This window comes from Egretta garzetta, unplaced genomic scaffold (assembly GCF_000687185.1).
Source record: "Egretta garzetta isolate BGI_Z169 unplaced genomic scaffold, ASM68718v1 scaffold41, whole genome shotgun sequence".
Taxonomy (NCBI): Eukaryota; Metazoa; Chordata; class Aves; order Pelecaniformes; family Ardeidae; genus Egretta; species Egretta garzetta.
Genome location: NW_009258755.1, coordinates 332354 through 351701, shown reverse-complemented (window position 1 = coordinate 351701; position 19348 = coordinate 332354). Strand labels below are relative to the sequence as shown.

Sequence of the window (19348 nt, the reverse complement as noted above, 5' to 3'; positions counted from 1 at the left end):
GTCTCACCTCGCCGTGGGAAGAGCAACTTGTGTTTCCAGCAGCATTAACACAGCAGCACTTTGTCACGATGGATGAGTCCTGCTGTCTTGCGGCCTTGATCCAAGGGCGTGATTTTGGGCAGTGACCCTCTGGTCACGCCGAGTGCCCCTTGCCCTGCACCTCTGTGGGAAGGGATGATGGGAAGTGCGCGCCTTGGCCTGCGTGGATGTTGCTTTATGGCACCCATTTTGGGACCCTCTCGGGCATTCGTAGCACTTGGGATTTCTCCTTGGTGTGAGGCAGTGAGAGGCCTCCCGGCTGTCCCTGGGGCGGGCAGCGGGTCTCCTCCCTGACTCACCCCTCCAACAGGCCACTGCCAACCGCTTATATATGAAATCAGGCTTTTAAGGGTGGCTTTTCAGCTACGTGCTACCCAGACCAGGAGATTTCAAGTGGAGTTCGTAAAGTTGCCAGGGGAGAAACCCACCGTACCCTCTGCTGCCTTTGCGCAGGAGAGCGATGGAGAGGAGGAGTGAAGTCGATGATGCCTGTGTTGCTCTTAAGGCTGGAGATGTGGCAAACCTGCACTTTAAACCTTTTTGTTTTTTTTTTTTTAATGCTGTTTCTGTAACTGAATGGGTTTTTTAGCACCGCTGCTGGCTCTGCCATCCTTCAGTCGCAGCCCTTGGTGTGCGGTGCCTGCCCACCCAGCATGGTGCTCCTCCTGCCCGGTTGCTCTCCCGCCACACCTTCCCCAGCCCCATCTCCCTGTCTCCCAAACGTCTTTCCTTCTCCTCCCGGCGCCACCCTTTTCCCTGCATTTCCTCAATGTCCGCATCCCTCCTCAGGCGCCGGTGGTTTCAGGATGCTGATTCTGGCAGCAAACGTGGCTGCCATCCGCCAGCCCCGATGTCGTCCCCCTTCCCTTCAGTAACACAAATACATAAAAATTGCATTTTGGAAGTGCCTTTTTTTTTTTTTTTTAATGTAGAAACCTCAACTCGCTAATGCTATTTAATTTCATTTTTTTCTTCTCTTACAGTCAAACAAGGTGCCAGTGGTACAGCCTTCTCATGCGGTTCACCCCCTCACCCCTCTTATCACCTACAGCGATGAGCACTTTTCCCCGGGGTCGCACCCGTCTCACATCCCCTCCGACGTCAGCTCCAAACAAGGTGAGCCCATCCCTTCCTGGCAGGGATGCAGAGCAGTCCCAGTGCCCCCCATGCTGCTGATACAGCTTTATTAATATTTTAGAAGGACGGTGTCAGGTGTGTATGCCCGCTTTCAGAGACAGTAATTCTGCCACAATGCTGATCTTTAACTTGGCCGTTTAAATCTTTGTGCTCTTTCTAATGTGATAGTTCGGGCTTGCTTTACTCATCAAAATCCTTTAAATAAATCTCAATAAGCAGCAGCAAGTCCTCACCACCCCCTGTTGTGCCTGAGACTTGCAGTGTGTGGGTGCGGAAACGGCAATCATCCCTCACCTTCCCGAAAACAGGGAAGAGTACTTCAGTAGTGGTGTTACTGAAACCTTTCCCGTCTCCCTTTTATTCAAAATTGTATTTTATGTCCTTGTATTCTGGCTGTCCAAATTCTTCCATACGTCAGTTGGCATAACTGAAGCGTAGCCCATAAAATACAGTTTTGAGCCTGCGCAGATTAAGGCTTTGCAAACACGGTATTTTTCTAACCTTCTGATGCCCGCTGCCTTCTTGCAGAAAGCACTGTTTTAGATGCCAGAGTCGCGGCTGTCAGTTTTCTGTGTCCCTAGGACTCCTTAAAACAAACAAGAAAGCCCCCAGATCCTTCTCTGGGAGCATCAGACCACCCCCGCTCCGGGTGAGTCTCTGGGTCCCTGGAGAAGCGCCCACAACCTCCGAGGTGACAAGCCTGCACCGAGAGCTCCCACCCAGTGCCCCAGTGAACCCTCCCCAGGAAACCCCTGGGTGTGTTTGCTTGCATTTAGCTGCAGGAGCTGGCGGGGATGTCATGGTTTTTGAGGGGGTACAAGGTGAGGACTGACCCCAGACGGTGCAGATCTGAGCCAGGGTTTGGGTAAGCAGCCTGAGGAGGAGAAGCCAGCTGGGGCTGGGGGGTTCCTCTTTCTGCACCCATGTGTCCCACCACGTGGCGCGACACCTGCTTGACAAGTTCTGCTTTACCTGGGCACGTGTCCACGTGCAGAGTTGTCCCGTTTATCTGGAGAGGTGTCTACCCACCATTGTTCAGGGAGAGACTTTTTTTAGTTCTGACTTCCCCTGAATGCCTAGTTTTTATTTTGGCCTTGCTCTACAGATAATAACATGGGCTGCATCCAGAAAATACCATGGCCTTGTGGCTCTGTGTGGTTTTTACTGTTTGTTGGTTGTTTTGGGTTTATTTTTGTTTTTAGGGAGCGGGAATACAAAAAGCACTCTGCCTGGAAAGCCTGTCCTGTAAATACTTGTATAATACCATTTGCAGAGTTGGAAGAAGCAAATGGAGACCTCCTGTCTTCATTTGTCTTCCTCCTTTGCATTGGTGCCCAGGAGAAGGATATTCATGCTCGTTCCTTGAAATCCCACAGGTGCCACACACGTCAGAGTACGGGATTCCCACCTCTTGCCCAAGCTGGCTGTGACGGCCAGGGCACATCCTGCTGCTGCAGTGCGTGAGCTCAAGGGGTTTTCACTTACTCTGCAGTGGGTTTGCCCTCCTGCACCCCAATTCTTTGCCTTTACCCCTGGTTTATTTTTGTACTCCTCTCCTGCAGACCCAACTGAACATGGGGTTTGTTGTTTCTGTCCTCCCTTCTGCCTCGTCTCGCCCTCTCCCCTGCCCAGCCCCAGTGCATCTCACCGCTCGCCTCCCTGTCCCCGAGCACAAGGCCAGAGAAGGGCTCTACCCGGGGCAGCTCTGTCACGGAGCTCGCACCCCTCCGGTGTTCCTGAATGGGCTCTCGATCCCTTTGCACAGTGTCTGGTGGAGATGGGGATGGGTAACGCGGGCTGGAGGCTTCTGGGTTTGCCTGTGACGGTCTCCTTAATGTGTGTGGTCTTCCCATGTTCCCCATTTTGGCGCTGCTGGCATGTGGGAGCAGCCCCAGTGAAGTGGCCCATGCAGTTGCTGTGAAGAGAGGATTTTTTTTTTCCCTCAGGTCCTCTGCCAAACGCCTCTGACCATTGTTTCTGTCCTCGCCTCCCACCGTGGGTCTGGAGCGAGGCACTGCCCCAGCGTCCCAGCCCAGACGGCGGGGTGCCCTCCTCCCACCAAAATCCCCTGGCGGGGAGGCGATGGGGGGGGCCCACAGCAGCTTGCCCACAGTGCTGTCTCTTGCACCCCACGCACGTCGGGATGGGGACAGAGCCACCGCCTTGCTAAAAGCGGTCACTTCTTTCCTCCCTTGTACTTTATTTTTTTCTTAGCCCTCCCATGAGCAGAAGCTTGCTTCAGAGAGCACTGGCCCTGTGGTAGCCGCATGTGTTCCTGCTGGGTGTTAGGTAGCTGACAGCCCCCCATAAGGGGCCACAAGTTTTGGACTAGTGATAACCACTGTGCGTTAGCACAGAAAGAACAGTGTCGTCCCTGTGGGTCAGAAATGTGGATTTTTGGGGAAGGAGCAGGCCAGCTCCTTGTGCAGAGCTTGGTCTGGCAGGGACAAGGTCATGTTGTCACTCCCAGGAGCATCAACCATCACGGGAGATGAGGGAGATGAGAGGCTGGGCTTGTTTTTCACCTTTTTTTTTTTTAAAAAAAAAGCTGTTCTAAAAGAGCATTCCCTCTCATAAAAAGCCTGGGATGTATAAAGCGTTCCCTGTCCTGTCAGCCACCAGCTGCTTTACACCTTTGAAAAGACAACTGGCCAGAAAGATGATCCTCAGGTTGTGGTCCTAAGTCTGAGAATTTAGCTTTTTTCGAGACAGTAACACCACCAGTATTGTTTTCCATCCTTTTCTGTGCACAATCCCAAAAGATATTCTTCAAACCTTATAATTAAATTCAGAAGATTTAAATACAAACTAGGGGGGGGGAAATAAATCAGTAGCATCAATCTATAAACCAAGTCTCAAGGTAGCACACACTCAGTCTTGGACCTTTGGAGTGTCACCACATAAATATTTAATACCCTTTTAAAGCAGCTGATTTAACATGTGAAGTAGACTTAACAATTCCTTCTGCTTCAGCCCCCTCTTCCCCAAACACATTTAAATAAACCAATGTCTTTGTGGCCTCTGCAACTGTAATTCCGTGTCTCCTGGGGGCACGAGGTTTAGGTGAAGAATGGAGACCATGGACCCTTTTAGGACGAGGATTAGCTTTAATCTTGAGGTGATTCTTGCAGTTGTAGGATTCTGTGTTCTGGGGTATGTGAGCTGATGGTTCATTTCTGATGGGACTCTTATTTTTCCATGAAATACTACCGATGCAAAACAGATTGACCTTGGAGCCCACAGGAGTCAACTTGATGAAGAGCTTAGTTGGAGCTGGAGTGACAATTGGAAGCCAAATGAATCATATCAAGTGTGACCATTACAGGCCTGAAAATGATTCTTAATTAACCACTGATCCTCTGTGGTAGCAAGTTTCCAAAATCTGTGAATCCATAAGGGAACCTGTGAAAACGTTCAAGTAGCAATTTACCTAATCTAATAGCTCTGCTGCGCTGCCTCTTAGACAACGCTTTATTTTCCTCTTGTTTCATGCTGTGTTAGAAGAGGTCCTCAGGATCCAGTCGGGTTTGGGGAAACCATTGAGAGGACAGCGTTGCCTAACGCGCTTTACAGGAGATCTAAACTGGTGCAGGCCCTCACCCATACGTTTATTCCCTCCTTCCACTTTGTTTTTTCCAGTATTTCCCTTTGAATTGCAATACCATGTGCAAGTTATTTATTACTGTGAAGGTGGCATGGGTAGCCTTTTGCTTTTAACACTAACCAAGAACATGGTTATTTCTCACCTAGAGCACCAATTCCATCATAGCATTGGCTGTGTTAGCTGTGTACTGTAGCTCACGTGTAGTATTTTGAGGGGAAAGTCATTCATTCTTCTGTGCTCTTTAACAGGCATGTCCAGGCATCCTCCAGCTCCTGATCTCCCTACCTTCTATCCCTTGTCTCCAGGGGGGGTTGGACAGATAACACCACCTCTTGGCTGGTAAGATCTTTTAGCTTCTTTTCAGACAAAGGTGCATGTTCACACCATTCGCTGTTGTTGAGTCAAGCGCAGCTTTTACAAAATAAGAATGTCGCTGCAGTAAGAAATTACTATGTTATTTTAGTTGAAAAGATCAAAAAATGTCGATCTTTGAAATGAATTGAATCTGGTTTTTGAACACGTACAGAAATTGAAGTGTGTAGATTTCACTTTGAAGTCTCTGTATTTCTTATGGCTCAGATTTGTGGCTCTTGGCATTTGGAAAGATAGCAGAAAACAGTTCTCAAGGAATTAAATGTAAATTTTTAATAAACAGAATTGCAATTACTGAGGGGAGGGGAGGTAAGAAGGAACTTTGAAGTGTGTGTGTGTGGGGGGAAATCTTGAAACTGCACCAAAATGGCGAACAAACTTTTGTAGTCTGCTGCTTTTTACAGTTTCTGTATGGAGAGAAGCCTCTGTCATTGGGAGATGGTGCTGCTCTTGCCAATACCAGCCCTCTCAGGATCTTTCTCTGCCGTTCAGGGTGTCATTTGCCTTTCGAAGGAAACACGGGGTGTTTTCAGAGTAATTGATTTGGCAGGATGCTTCATGTCCACTTGGGGTAGATAGGTACTTGCCCTCAGATCTGTCGGAGCAAGGAATAAGGAAACTCAGCAACAATTTCAGTGCTTTGGAAGCTGTATCTTGACTAATCTGTGCCCATGCAACAAGCAATGCAGATTTTTTTTAGTGTGTTTATGGGAGGGAAACATGATCCAGATGACAATAGGCACAGAAAGTAGAGAGCAGAAGATGGTGAAACGCTGTGTTGCTGGCAAATCTTTCAGGAATTGCCACATGCCTTCTTGGAACAAATTATTAGCAGATACCAAACTAAAATATGGAAGTATCTGACTCTGGTTTTTTTCTTATTTTTTCCCTCCCTCCTCCCCATTCATTGCCGCTCCGCTGACTCCCCACCTGCACCACGACCAGGCAGTTCCTGGCATTCATTTTCCAGATGTGGTCAATCATTTCTTTTGAGTGGTTTCTCGACACAGAGGCTGGGGGGTGGGAAGAGGGAAAAGAGAAAGGAGAGACAAGGTCCGATCTTCTAAGGCTCGGGGATGTGCTCAGCAGCGCTCGCCGCCAGCAGGACGTACCCAGCCGTCCCTTACGCTGTACGGCTTCCAGCTGCCTTCCATGCGGTCGTGCTGCTGAGAATTCCTCCACCACTTATTCTTTTTCCCACCTTTCCCTTTGAGCACTGCTCGTTTCCAGTAACGTACTCCAAGTGTGAAGCCTGTATCATGAACGTTACAAAGGCCTATAACTTTTTTTTTTCCCCCCTGTGAAAGCTGATCTGCCAGTCAGTAAGTCACTGTTTGAATAGGATTGATGTGAGTGATGGTCTGTCTGGGCTGGTTCAGGTATTTGGGCTGAGCTGGTGTTTGCATTACCATAGCATGCTACTTCAGGGTGTGAATTGTAGTCACGACCTGAACCGTTGCTAACTGAAAGTGACCAAAATGTAGTGATGGTGGTAAAAACGAGAGACTCCAAATGACTGGGTGGTGACAAAATACTCCGTATATGTGGGAGTACAAAGGAGGTAAGAATTTCACATGACCTTCTTCTACTGGATTGCGAAGTTTGAACTTTAAGTAGTTAAGATGGACTTGTGTTGCTGTGGGCTTTTAGGTGGTGGGGGTGGGTTTTTTTATCAAATAAACTACTTTCTTAGAAAAGCTGACCACTTCTACCGCACTATAGAAGATGCAAATGGAGAGGGTCCTAAGTTTTCAAAGACTTAATAAAACTGTTCAAAAGGGTTTTCTAGCTTGACAGTTCACAGTCTGGTGTTCTTGCACTGATCCACAGTAGAACTATTTGGAATAAAACACCTCTTCCCTAAGAGCTAGTTAACCAAATCTGGCTTCCATGCTTTTAAAACTAGGTGAGAGGGGGGTAGAGATGGAGAGTGTGCGTGCACGCGCGTGTGTGTGCGTGTGCACGTGCGCTTTGGGGCAGGAAGGCTTTCTTCCCCAGTGGAAACCCAGACTGGGAATCTTTCAGTAGCAAGGGAGAAAGTCCAAAGTAGCGTTCGAGTATTCATTGGCTTTGAATACAGCAGAACTCTTGAAAGTATTACCTGTTACTGTTTTTTGTGACTAGTACTGAGCTCCCATCAAGTGCTTGTAACTCTAGAGTAACTTCTGAATACCTTATCGTATGATTGATGGGTTCCTTTCTTCTGTGACCTCAGGCAAGGTCAGCCTGTATATCCCATCTCGAGTGGATTCAGGCAGCCCTATCCATCCTCACTCTCAGTCGACCCTTCCATGTCCAGGTAGGTGTAGGAGGTGAATGACTGGGGAGTAACTGCTGGCATTAGAGGGCAAGTTGCTCTTCTGCTTGCATCTTGGTCTGCCTTTGCTTGCTTTTCAGTCAGCTAAAACTTTACGCGTATATTTTTATTTAACATATTTGTGTATATACAGTTTGCCTGGATCCCACACTGGTCTCATTCAGCATTTTCTTGGCAGTCTCTGAAGTATTGCGATTAGGAGCACCGGTGAATTGTCAACAATTTAATCGAGCTGTTTCATCTGAAATGAGCCGTTAGTTCATTTCTAGATGCAACGCACAGAGTGCATCCTTGGGTTTGCTCATGCAAGTATGCAACCAGGTGGATTGCGACTCTAGTCTGCCTTCTCTAGTTCTAATTTCAAAGTCATTGGTAATTAGTCTTGAATCATTTAGGTATCACTCTGTGTGGAAACTCGCTCGCAAGTAGGTATTTCATAGCCCAAAGCCACTAATGGCACGGGATGCCAGCACAGTGTATTTGTACTGGTGTGTGAATCAGGCACTGTGTCTTTATGTCTAAGTGCAAGCAAGCAATGCTAACTGAGACTTGGCCATGACACACTCCAGACCTCCTCTCCTCTGCTTTTGCACTCTAAGGGCAGCTTCTGCATCCTGTGCTTGGTATACACAAGGTTGCAATATACCGTTCTTGGGGTTTTTTTGTGTGGCCTGTAGTAAGACACATCTTCTTGCACAGGGGCTTAAGACAGACCGCTCGACAAATGGTGGGTCCTCTTGCCTCTATTTGTGTGGGCTCCTTTGGATTATCACTGTCCCTTCACTTCTTCACAGGGGAATGATAAGCATGTGCCTGTCAGGGTGATTGGGAAGAAAACCTGTTCTTTCTCCATCACAAAAGGATCTGATTTGGTTACAGGGCTTTGTGTTTGCTTTATTTTGATGGCATGAAGGAAAAGGGCAAGGTCACTAGGGAACAGCAAAAGGAGAGGCTGGATGTGATTCCTTAACCAGCACTCATTCAGCAAACCTTTGGAGCATGAGCTTGCTTTTGATGTTAATGGTACTTTCCCACAGCTCAAAATAAAGCATGCGGGTTTTCTGCTGCGCCTGAGCTTGCGGTGCTCAGCACTTTCAAAGATCTGTCTCAGCTATCCTTTAGGATCACCTGGGTTAGTAGGGTGGGATGATTGAATTAGTGGTACTTTGGTTTTCTTTTCATTTTCCTTGTACAAATGAAAGGAAGGTTTATTCAGGACAAAAGTCTCTCTCTCTCTCCTCCCCCTCCCCTCCTTCTTCCAGGATGCAGGATTTTTTTCTAGGTGGTTTTTTTATTATTATTTTAAGCATTTCAGGGAAGGCTGGTGAGTTTAGGTGAAGTGATGTTAAAATCTTTTAACTTAAGTACCTTGAAAAGCAAGATATTCCTTAGAGAGGGACTTCTCGAAAAGGCTCCTCTTCTTTTGTTTTTTGTTTCTGCATGGCAGTTCCCTCCTTTGCATTGGCTGGTGGTGGATATTTTAAGAATGTTTATATCTTGGTGTGGAAATACAGTTTTTGGTTAAGAAATGTGTATTTTTATTGCTAGTCAGTGCAACAGTACAACCATTAAATGTTTCTTGTGTGCATTGCTAAAACTGTTGGCCTGAAAGGTAGTAAAATAACTTCTTTATAACCAAAATATTGATTGATTTTTGTTTGTTTGTTTTTCTTGAAAAAGGGGGCTACAATGCACAAATCTTGGCCAAATGTTTTTCATGTGCTCTTAAAGAATTGTCTTCCATTGCAAGCTCCGTAGCGTTTGCATTCTTGGGGCATCCTGGTGCTGTCATACGTGTTTGGTGCCCACCTTCAGTAGGGTACAGACCTTTCCTTTGTTTTCTCTTTTAGGTTTTCACATCACATGATTCCTGGTCCTCCAGGCCCTCACACAACTGGAATCCCTCACCCAGCTATTGTAACACCTCAAGTAAAACAAGAACATCCGCACAACGACAGTGAGCTAATGCATGTGTGAGTCTGCCTTTCTGCACTAGCCCTTAATCTATAAATGTTTGAGAACTAACTCTGTCTGAAGAAGAGTTAAGGAAGTTAAAAAAAAAAAAAAAAGTGCCTTTTGTGTCCTCTTTGAATTTTAACTCTTCTCCTGTAACTAAAACGGGAAATGTGGGCTGCTGTTTGGGAAGAGTGATCAGACATGGAGCCATTTCTTATTCCAGTTCAGCACTTCATAGCGATCAGCAACAGTCATCTTGATTCAGACATAATCATGGACCTGACAACCTGTGGATGGTGCTTGAGTGTGAACTCACGAACTTCTGCCGGAAAAAGGTCTTAACTGTGAAATCTGCTAGTAAAAAGCAGCCCTTTTGCCTAGTACTTGGAGGCAAAAGGCCTGAGAAAGAAGTGGATGAGGAGCTGTCCTCCTGCCTGTATCAGTGGTCTTCTAGGGTACTATGGATAGCCATTCAAAAAGAGAAGTGAGACGAGAAGTGACATGAATTTGGAGCGGATTCACAGGTCAAATGTTATTTGCTAGAGAATGTCAACCTGACATCTTCCCTGAGTATTAAATTAAGCCAATTCTCTGGAAAGATATGAAAGTGGATGGGACAGAACCACTGAATTTCTCATTCTTACTGCTTAAATGCTACTGTAACCACAGGGTGGTAATTTTCCATTGCGTTTTTTTTAGGCTGAAGGTAAATGAATGCTTTTTTTCCCCTCCTTTCCCTTTCCCCCACCACGTTTTAGGAAGCCTCAGCACGAACAGAGAAAAGAACAAGAGCCAAAAAGACCTCATATTAAGAAACCTCTGAATGCTTTCATGTTGTACATGAAAGAAATGAGAGCGAACGTTGTAGCAGAGTGTACTCTGAAAGAAAGCGCAGCTATCAACCAGATTCTTGGCAGAAGGGTACGTACAGGAGGGTGCATGTGTACTCACGTGTGCTGCTAATTTGTGTGTGTTTCCCTTTAGTTGGGCGTGATGGCTCACTTTCTGCTTGAGGTGCTAACTAATGTGCAACTATCAAATTAGCTATAGAAGATAAAACATGCAACTAAAAATAAAAGCAGTATCTTGATTTTCTTTTTTTCAGCATTAGCAACATCACCAAATTGGTGTCTGTTCCACTCATGTTGTGGTGTCAGTGCTTCAGGCATGAGATATCCTTATTCACACGTGGCAGGAGCATTCAGATCGCCTTCTGGGTCCTCCCTTAGGCTGGCATCCATGAGAGCAGGAGGGGATCACTCAAAGATGGAACACTGGACACCAGTGGACATGGAACTCGGAAGTCGATATAACATGGTCCAATTGTAAAGTCACGTAGGTTGGGAGGGACCTGTGGAGGTCCAACACCTGCTCAAAGCAGGCCCGGTTACATCAGATTGCTCAGGGTCTTGTCCAGTCAAGTTTTGAATGTCTCCAATGTCAGCAGCCAAGAACCGATGATCCCGGTATATGTCCCAGAGCCTTGCTGAGAGCCACTTGCTTCTGTGGCATTGTAGGCATGTTTTGTTCTTTCCATGCTCCGAAAAAAAAATACGCAAGCCAACCCACAATTACAAACTTCGTGTTCACTGGCAGTGTTGTTCTTCCAAGGGAAAGCAGCAGAGAGAAATGCCCGTCTTGCCCTTGACTGTCCCAGAAATGAGAAAAGGGATGACTTTTGTATCAATCTGAGTAGGGGTTATTCAAATCCCCTTGCTCAGTGAAACCCTCTTCTTTACCAGTGACTAAGGCAGTATTGAGAGGTACTGCAAATCTCTGAAAACCCTGTGCTTTTTAAGTGGGAAGTCAGTGCATGACCTTAACTGCTACTTCCCTGTTACAATCTGAAGACTTCCCCTCCCCGCCCCCCATCCCAAACAGAGCAGAAATGTACTGGTACTCGTCCCGGTTCCTGCAGGCCTTCTGCCTTCTCTCTGATGTTCTTGTTACCTCCTCTTAAAGGACATCCTGGTGCTTGCCTTTTCCATTCTTTCATGCAAGTCTCTAGGATCATGTTTTCATCCTCACTCCCTCAGTAATCCATCTTAGTTGCTTAGTATGCCAGCCTTGTTTTCTTGGCCCGAATGAGGGTGGTAGCTTGTTTACCTCCATTTTGGTAGCGAATCGAGCCTCAGTGCTCCATTGCCTGCTTTTGCCACAGCTTAGACTCCTCCTTCCAAGTTACTGTTCTCTGTGAAAGTACCTCAAATTCCATTTTTACGGTGGTACAAACAACTCATGAGTTATCCAGTATAATTGCTTGGAGATTAATTATTATCAAATGTTTTGTGTTCAGTCATCCTGGTCGCTATTTACTATACTCTGTGTCACTCTGGACCAGGAACCACCTCTGTTCTCAGGAGCTGATGCTTTGCATGCTGCTGGGCTCTCTGATGCCACGGCGTAAGGTTCACTACCTTCCAGTTTTGGAACGCACGTGTGGAGTCTGAGAGTTGCAAATAGGCTGAACTGCTGTGCTCTCAGTAACACATCAAACTTGCCAAGTCAAGACAGGCAAGCACTTTAGTTCACATCTTCTGACATGTAACAAAATGACATATTAAATCATACAAATGTGATCTGATCCGAAATCCTAGTTCTGTAAATTATTCTTGCATGAGTGTCTTAATGATTTCACATCTGCCTCCTTTTTTTTTTTTTTATTAATGTCATCTTCTCCCCCTGCTCCCCCATGCATGTTGTCAAAGTCAGACAAGAAGACACATCTAATGCTGCAGCAGTGGAACCTGATTCTAAATAAAAGGCCTTTACTCTTTTTGGTTCATGTCTATGATAGGTGTTTCAGCAAGAACAAAATTATTAGATACTGATGTAGCTGGTGCCTTTTTAAATGTGCAGGTTGTGAGGGGTTTTTTGTTTGGTTTTGGGGTTTTTTTAGAAGTACATAAAAGCAGGTAGTTTATCCCAACTTGGCTATAGAGGTCAACTCATGTAATTTGGAAGACTGCAGTTCTGTGGTTTCTGTGTCTTAGAAACTTTTTGCAGTTGCCTTTTTCTTTTCTTCTATGACAAAAAGAAGAAATGAGAAAGCAGGTGCCTTGAAGCTCAATACTTAGAGGCCAGTCTTGGAACAGGAGTCTGCTGGTGCCCGGAAAGCCCTCTGTTGTGGCATTGAAAACCCAGTGTAGCTGCTGTTTAAAAATGAGACAGCAAACCCTTCTGTGGTGGGGAGCTCGCTGCCCTTTAAAAGCAGCACAAAACCTTTCTGTTTTGTTGGGAGCTAAAGGGTACTTTTTGGTTGTTTGGGGTTTTTTTATTTTTTTAACATAGTGTTGGGAGAGCATGGTTCTGTGAGCAGATTATTTGGTGAGCCCTGTTTCCATAAATGACTTTTGTCTGGCTCAAGGCATTTGGCAGTTGCAGAGCTGACAAATGCCTGAAAGTTGGTTAATAAACAGCGGTGCTTGTAATTGCTAATGAATTTCATTTTTGCAGTGGGGAAGGACTGAATCAACGTCACAAAGACACGTGCTCATGTCATCCTTTGCCTAGGTATGAGTCATTTCCTAGCCTAATGCTATGTTTATTTTGTTTGCAGTGGCATGCTCTCTCCCGTGAAGAACAAGCGAAATATTATGAACTAGCTCGTAAAGAAAGGCAGCTACACATGCAGCTTTATCCAGGCTGGTCTGCAAGAGACAACTATGTAAGTCGTTCACTTGAAGGCTCTTCTCAAATTAACTTCCTTTGCCTAACTTTTTTTTTTCCTTTCTTCTTTTTCTCTTTAACTTGAGGAAAGTTCTGGATGGAGGGATGGTGAACAAACATATAACATAAGCCTTATATTTGTTTGCACTTCAAGCATTCAGAAAACTTGAGATTTTGTTGTTGTTGTTGAGATGCTTCTTATGAAGGTCACAGTTTTTGAGGGGAAGAAATTAGCATGGAAAGGTGGGTTTTTTTCTAAGACAATTGTCAGTACTATCTGAAAGCTTATGTCCTACTCCGCAGCTGTGCATTTTCCATAATTTTCTATTTGATCACTTGCTATCCAGAAATCTTCTTTAGACCTGAGCGAAAAAGGGGTGTCTCTTACAAGAGCACTGAAAGCCCAGGGATCTGGACTTGAGCTGAAAGTAATTCGGAATGGTCCATCTCTGAAATAAAGCCTGAAATATTTGTATAAGTAAACTTCACGATAAGATTCTGCTTTTATACAGTTTGGTGAAGCTAAGAAGTTGTCTTACAATTACTCTTATTTTATAATTAAATATCAAACAAGTGTTAATAGCATGTTGCACAGCTTGCACTGCGCAATTACGCTATTGTGCTTACAATGAGCTGTCAGCGTAGTCACATATTATGTTATGAACTTGCAAGCTGCCATCCTGAGAGACTGATCCCAGCCTGAGATCTAGGCTCCTTTCCGTCCCCCCTTCAGCCGTGACATTATTTACTGTGACGGGAAGTGTACATGCTATGTCTGGCTCAGTTTTCCATCTGTATTAGGTGGACAGCAGTATTTCTCTACTTCAGTGATGTCTTATGGACATTAGAGAGTATGAGGCACCTAAATACTGTGCTAACAGAAACTGTAGAAGTACCCAACATTTCCAATCCAGCACAGCTACTGTTCAGCTTAAACAACATTTGCATCGTAAGCTAGAATCTCTTAAGGAGATCTTTGGCGCAGAAGGCATTGACGCAGAAAGTACATCATCTTCTCCGAAGCAAATGCCTTGGTCTTGCTGACACCCATGCCCAGTTTTGTAAGCACAGCAGCTTGTTTCTGCCTGTTTTATACAGTCATCTTCCCCAGCAGGTGAGCTGTCATGACCTTATACAGGTAGGGTTTATTTCCAGGAAATGGACCCTGTCCACAGAGCTGTCTTGAAACATACCTGGGAACAAACAGGGCCTTAGCAATACACTCCCTGCAAACAAGGGCATTTCAATTGTCTTGAACTTACTTGCTGGAAAATCAAACCACTTTGGAGCCTGGTTAGCTCAGACTTACTGGACGTCAGCCTTTGAGATTGTCCTGTGATGCTCAGCTCACGTCGACTTTGAGAACCTGATGTGTTTTGCCACAGCCTACTGCCATATAGCACAAGCAGTGGACCTGCAGTTTCTTAAATGCCTTGATAGACATTCGGAGTGTGTAAGATGGCACGTATGAATTCTCTCTCTGATGTGCTTCCAACCTACATCCTGCGGGGAGGTATAGCTCTGACATACTCCAGTCCTATATGTTTCAGTGGAGAGCTCTGCTAGCGTCCCCTTGCAGTCCTTCTCCCTGCCTCTCCAGGAATGCGCATGCTGGTTGCAGTGGTGGTGAGAAGGTGATCATAGTAGATATCAGTTTATCACTGAAACCTTCTCAGGTGTATGTCATCTTTTTTTTTTTTTCTTTTTTATCTTCATTTTTTCTACGTTGAGCAGTCAGAAAAAAAAAAAGAAATCATATTCATTTAGCACAGATATTGCTGCACTATTTTGAGACTTGGAAGTGACTTAGGGGTGACTCTTCTGTTTCACATGGCTGAATTTCACAAAAAAGTACAATTAAAGAATATGTACTACTTGGCTTTACTTCTATTTTGCTTTGCCTGGTTTTTCAGGATTTTAGAAATTTCAAGAAAATGTTAAGCATTGCTATTCAACTGTTGGCAATATCTGTGTGAGTTTTATTACGTTTTTACTACTGACACCCCAAGCAGTGCTGCAAAGTTGTGTGATAGTCACAAGGAGCACAGTGTTTTCATAATGTGGTAGTGTCTGCCTGTGCTGAAGTTGTCAGAAACTACCTCATTTGGGAATGCTGACAACCAGTTTTCAGCCCAGTCTTTTCCTTCTGTTCCTTCACTTCTGTTATCTCGTAGATGGATCTCAGATCAGCTTTCAGTATGTTTTAGCACTGGAGTCAGCCTGCCTTAGAGAATAAAACATCATTTTCCTTGCATGGTTTTTCCATGTTAACATCCGCACTAATGCAGAAGCGTTGCCTTGGTGCCCAAGTGATAAAGCACGTCACTGTGAATTCCCCAGAGCCCTTGAAATCTGCTTTCCAACTTCCAGTCTTGGTCCCATCTTTGGGAGCTCACTCACGAGGCATTGCTCAACCCAGTTGCCAGCCTCAGGATAAATTAAGGATGGGAGCTTAAGAGTCAGGCAGGCCTACGCTGTCAGAGCAGACTGGAGACTACTTAAATTCATCTGCCATCGCTTCAGCGTAGCCAGTGTTTGGGCCCCTCACTTGCTGTCCGTCAGGGAGCACTGCAGTGGTTTGAGGTGATTTCTCGCATGGCCTGCTGTCCATCCCACCGCCTCACAGAGCCAGCTAATGGAAACATGTGTCCCTCCACCTCAGCCCTTCCAGTCTGCGGCCACCGTGCGATGGCATGGTCTACACTGGGACACGTGGTGGCGGCTGCGGCCGTGCTGAGCGGGGTGACCGCTGGCTGGGGGGCAGGAGGGTGGGCAGCGGGCTGCAGGCCTGCTCTTACAGCAACTGCACCAAGGTTTGCCGGAGCTCATCTGTTAGAGCCTGTCCTGGCAGCCTGAAGGCTTCTTTAAGATATAAATGGATACGACTTTTTTTTTTTTTTAAAAAACAAACAAACAAACAAACAAACAAGTTTTGACTGACAATACCGGACAATAAAGAGAAGTCATATGGAGGACTATCACAGTGGTAATTAGGGCAATGCAAGATGACTGAGGTTTAAAATTGTGGCTCTAAACTGACCTCTTGTTTCCTGAAAGACTGTGCGAACTGGGAGCTCCGGCCTTTTCCATAGATGGGGGTGCAGGAGAAGGCTGACTGTGTGGGTTGGCACGACGAGCCTGCGCCGGCACGCTGGTGCCAGTGTGGTGTCCAAGAAAGACAGCTGCCAGGCATCCATTTCTGTCCTGCACCTCGGTCACGTTTAAGGGTGCTCCACTGTACGGCAGCCTGCTATTTGCTTATTGCACAGAGCACAGCCGTACGAGTCTTGGCTTTTGTTACGGTACGAGCGTTATCAGCACAGCTTTAGTTGGCTGGTCTGCACCCTGGGGACAAGTCATGGTCGTCCTAGGTACTTGCAACGCCCTGTCTGCTGTTGCCATGTATGACAGTGTAAGTATCTGAATAAGTGAAGAGTTCTTATAGGAGCCATAAATTATTATGTCAACATACATGTCATCAGATTATTAAGCATCAGAAGTCTTTCAGATGCTTGCGGCTGCTAGCATTACTTGAAAAAACGCCAGAAATTGTAATTCCATGTGGATATAAAAATGTGTATTGCTCATGCATGTATTTCTCCATCGATGCTGAGAACAAACTTTGTTACCATTGAAACAGTTGGAAGGGGGTTAGAAAAGGTTTCAGCTACCCTGAAAACAATTGGGGGGTTTTTCCTTTCTCGGTGTCCAGACGGCTTTCATTTCTACACTGTGGGGTGGAGGAGCGACAAAAAACTGTTCTGTGAGTGTAATGGTATGGTAAAATTTCCTGTTTTTCAGGGGAAGAAAAAGAAGAGGAAGAGAGAAAAGTTGCAGGAATCAGCATCAGGTAGGCCACAACCAACTCTTTCTTACCATTCACCTCAGGTATATTTTAGAAACCAGGGCTTGCACAATTTAATTTTTACATCCTTTTCTCTAACACTTGCCTCTAACGGATGTTTTAAGATACTTTGAATGCAACCATGTGAAAACGCACCCAATACGTGCCTCCTTTCCCTTACGCCTTTCCATGCGGCAGTCCTGACGGCATCAACATCTTTGGCTGAACTTACGCGTTGCTGCACTCGCTCTCCTGCTTTACCTTTGCTTTTCTCCTCAGTCGGTGTTGTATCATCCTTAGACTTAACTATGTCTCAAGTACTCTGTGGGATTATTGGACACTGGAAACTTTACACTGACCTTTTTGTAGCCACTGTATTTTTTATCGCTGTATTTTACATTTCTGTGTACACTAACAGCTGCCTCGTAGGTTGGCTAAAAGCATCAGTGAGGTCTCCTCTTTGCCTCTGAAGTATATACAAAGAAACACCCTGTTTTCCCCAACAAAAATGGCTGGTATAAGAACCATAAAAAAACCAAACAACAAAACCAAAAAACACACACAAAAAATTCCATGTAATACTGTAGCAAACAAACTTATTTGGAATGTGCAAAAACTTTGTAACAGAAATTTGTTAAAGGAAAACAATCTTCTACAGGTACAGGCCCCAGAATGACAGCTGCCTACATCTGAAGCATGGTAAGAACATCTCTAAAGCTTTCCTGATGATAAAACTGAATTGTAAAATAAGCTTTCTTATAAATTTTATGCAATACTATGAATTTAGCAAAAATTGCAGAAGTATCATATCCCAAAGCTAATGTTACTTTGACTACTGATGGTTTTTATACCGGCTATCTATTAGGTGTTCACCATTTCACTTCTTAACCTTAATACTTTCAAATTGACCGTACCTCACTGACTCGCTGCAAGTCTGCCTGTGAAGCACAGGGATGGGTTTATTAAGCAGTGCAAACCCTCCCAGCCAGCAGACCGTCACAGTTCATAAGAGCAGGTTAGACGCTGGCTTCAGAGTACATTTTTATGTGCTGACATCTACAAGATGCTGGCTGGCTGGGTACACCTTTTTTAAAATTTATTCACCTGTATACTAACAAAACGTCTCCTAAGAAAATGGGACTATTTCAGTTACACCAAGAATTTCTCCCTCAACTGTAAGGTGGTATTTTGTGTGCGATGTGGGTTGGTTTTTTTGTTGTTACTCTATTTCCAGCATGTGTTTTCTCTCTTCATACCATATATCACATCATATCATATCATCTGCACTGAAGGTGGAATGACTAGTGATTACACAGATCCAGTAACACCATCTTAGTCTGCTTGTGTGTTTGTGTTGGAAGGCTGGTCCTTCTCTTCCTCTCGGCGCGATACGTTTTCTAGTAGGAATGGCACACATTTGACATAATAGTGGCTTCTACACTGTTTAGTTAACCCAGACTGCTCTCAGGGGATCCCTGAGAATCCCAGGAACCAAGGAAGCCAAAAAAATAACACTTTCTAAACTCACCTATGCATTGTAACAAAAATGGACTCTTTACCCCCTTTCCCTCTGCCTTGTTTGGCCACATGATCCCCTTGGCACTCGGGATGGTCAGTGCAGTGGCCTCCTCTTGGCCCTCTGCTCTGCTTGGAGTTTGAGCCAGAGAAAGCCAAGTTAGGTTTGCTCTGTGCAGTGTGTCGGTCATCAGTCAGTCAGCGGGATTCAAGCCTCTCCTGTAGTTATGCCATTACGCTGGTTAGTCAGCTTGGGTGGGTTTAAGACTTTGGGTTTGCTTGGGTTTTTTTAAAGCTGAAGTAAAGTGAGAAGGCAAAATGCATGCTCTTTTTTTCTTCCTGCTAAGCAAAAGTTTTTCAGGCAAGGAGACAGTCTTGCCCTTTGCAGTATGCCTGAGTCATGCTGATTTTAGTTGCAGATTGCAGCATTTGGGTTCTGTAGCCTACACAACAAATGTAGCTGTAAAGTATCATTAGTCACAGTGACTGTCATAAGTATTATACCTATTAAAAAAAAGAAAAGCAAGTCCTTTAACCTTGAGTTTTATAATTGGTATTTCAGCTTAGTTGCCCAGGTCCGTGATTGTTACGAGTATTTTTCCCTTTGATGTTAACGCAGTACCAGTAAGCAAAACACACATAATTTTATCTGAACTGACACAGAGCACTTGGTTAGGATCGGAATACAACTAAGGTTCAAGTGACAGTTAAAAACCGGGGGATATTTGGTTTCTTGGATGCCTTACAATCTAAGGATGACTGCCTTGCCTACACTGAACTACTTTTGTTGGAGTTTCTCTGTTTGCATTTTCCATAGGAGAGGATGAATTGACATAGAAGATGAATGTTTGGAGTATGCGGGGTTTCTTTCTTTCCCTTTTACTTCTACACTCTT

At 45.1% G+C, this 19348-nt stretch overlaps 1 protein-coding gene across 1 annotated transcript in view; it reads left to right on the top strand.

Annotated features, from left to right (window-relative positions):
• The window catches only part of LEF1 (lymphoid enhancer binding factor 1), a 79221-nt gene that overhangs the window by 49280 nt on the left and 10593 nt on the right, over nucleotides 1-19348 (top strand). Inside the window, 7 exon segments of the mRNA XM_035888905.1 lie at nucleotides 1023-1155; nucleotides 5029-5119; nucleotides 7368-7451; nucleotides 9320-9442; nucleotides 10184-10346; nucleotides 12985-13092; nucleotides 16896-16944. Of these exon segments, the coding sequence (XP_035744798.1) occupies nucleotides 1023-1155; nucleotides 5029-5119; nucleotides 7368-7451; nucleotides 9320-9442; nucleotides 10184-10346; nucleotides 12985-13092; nucleotides 16896-16944 (751 nt within the window).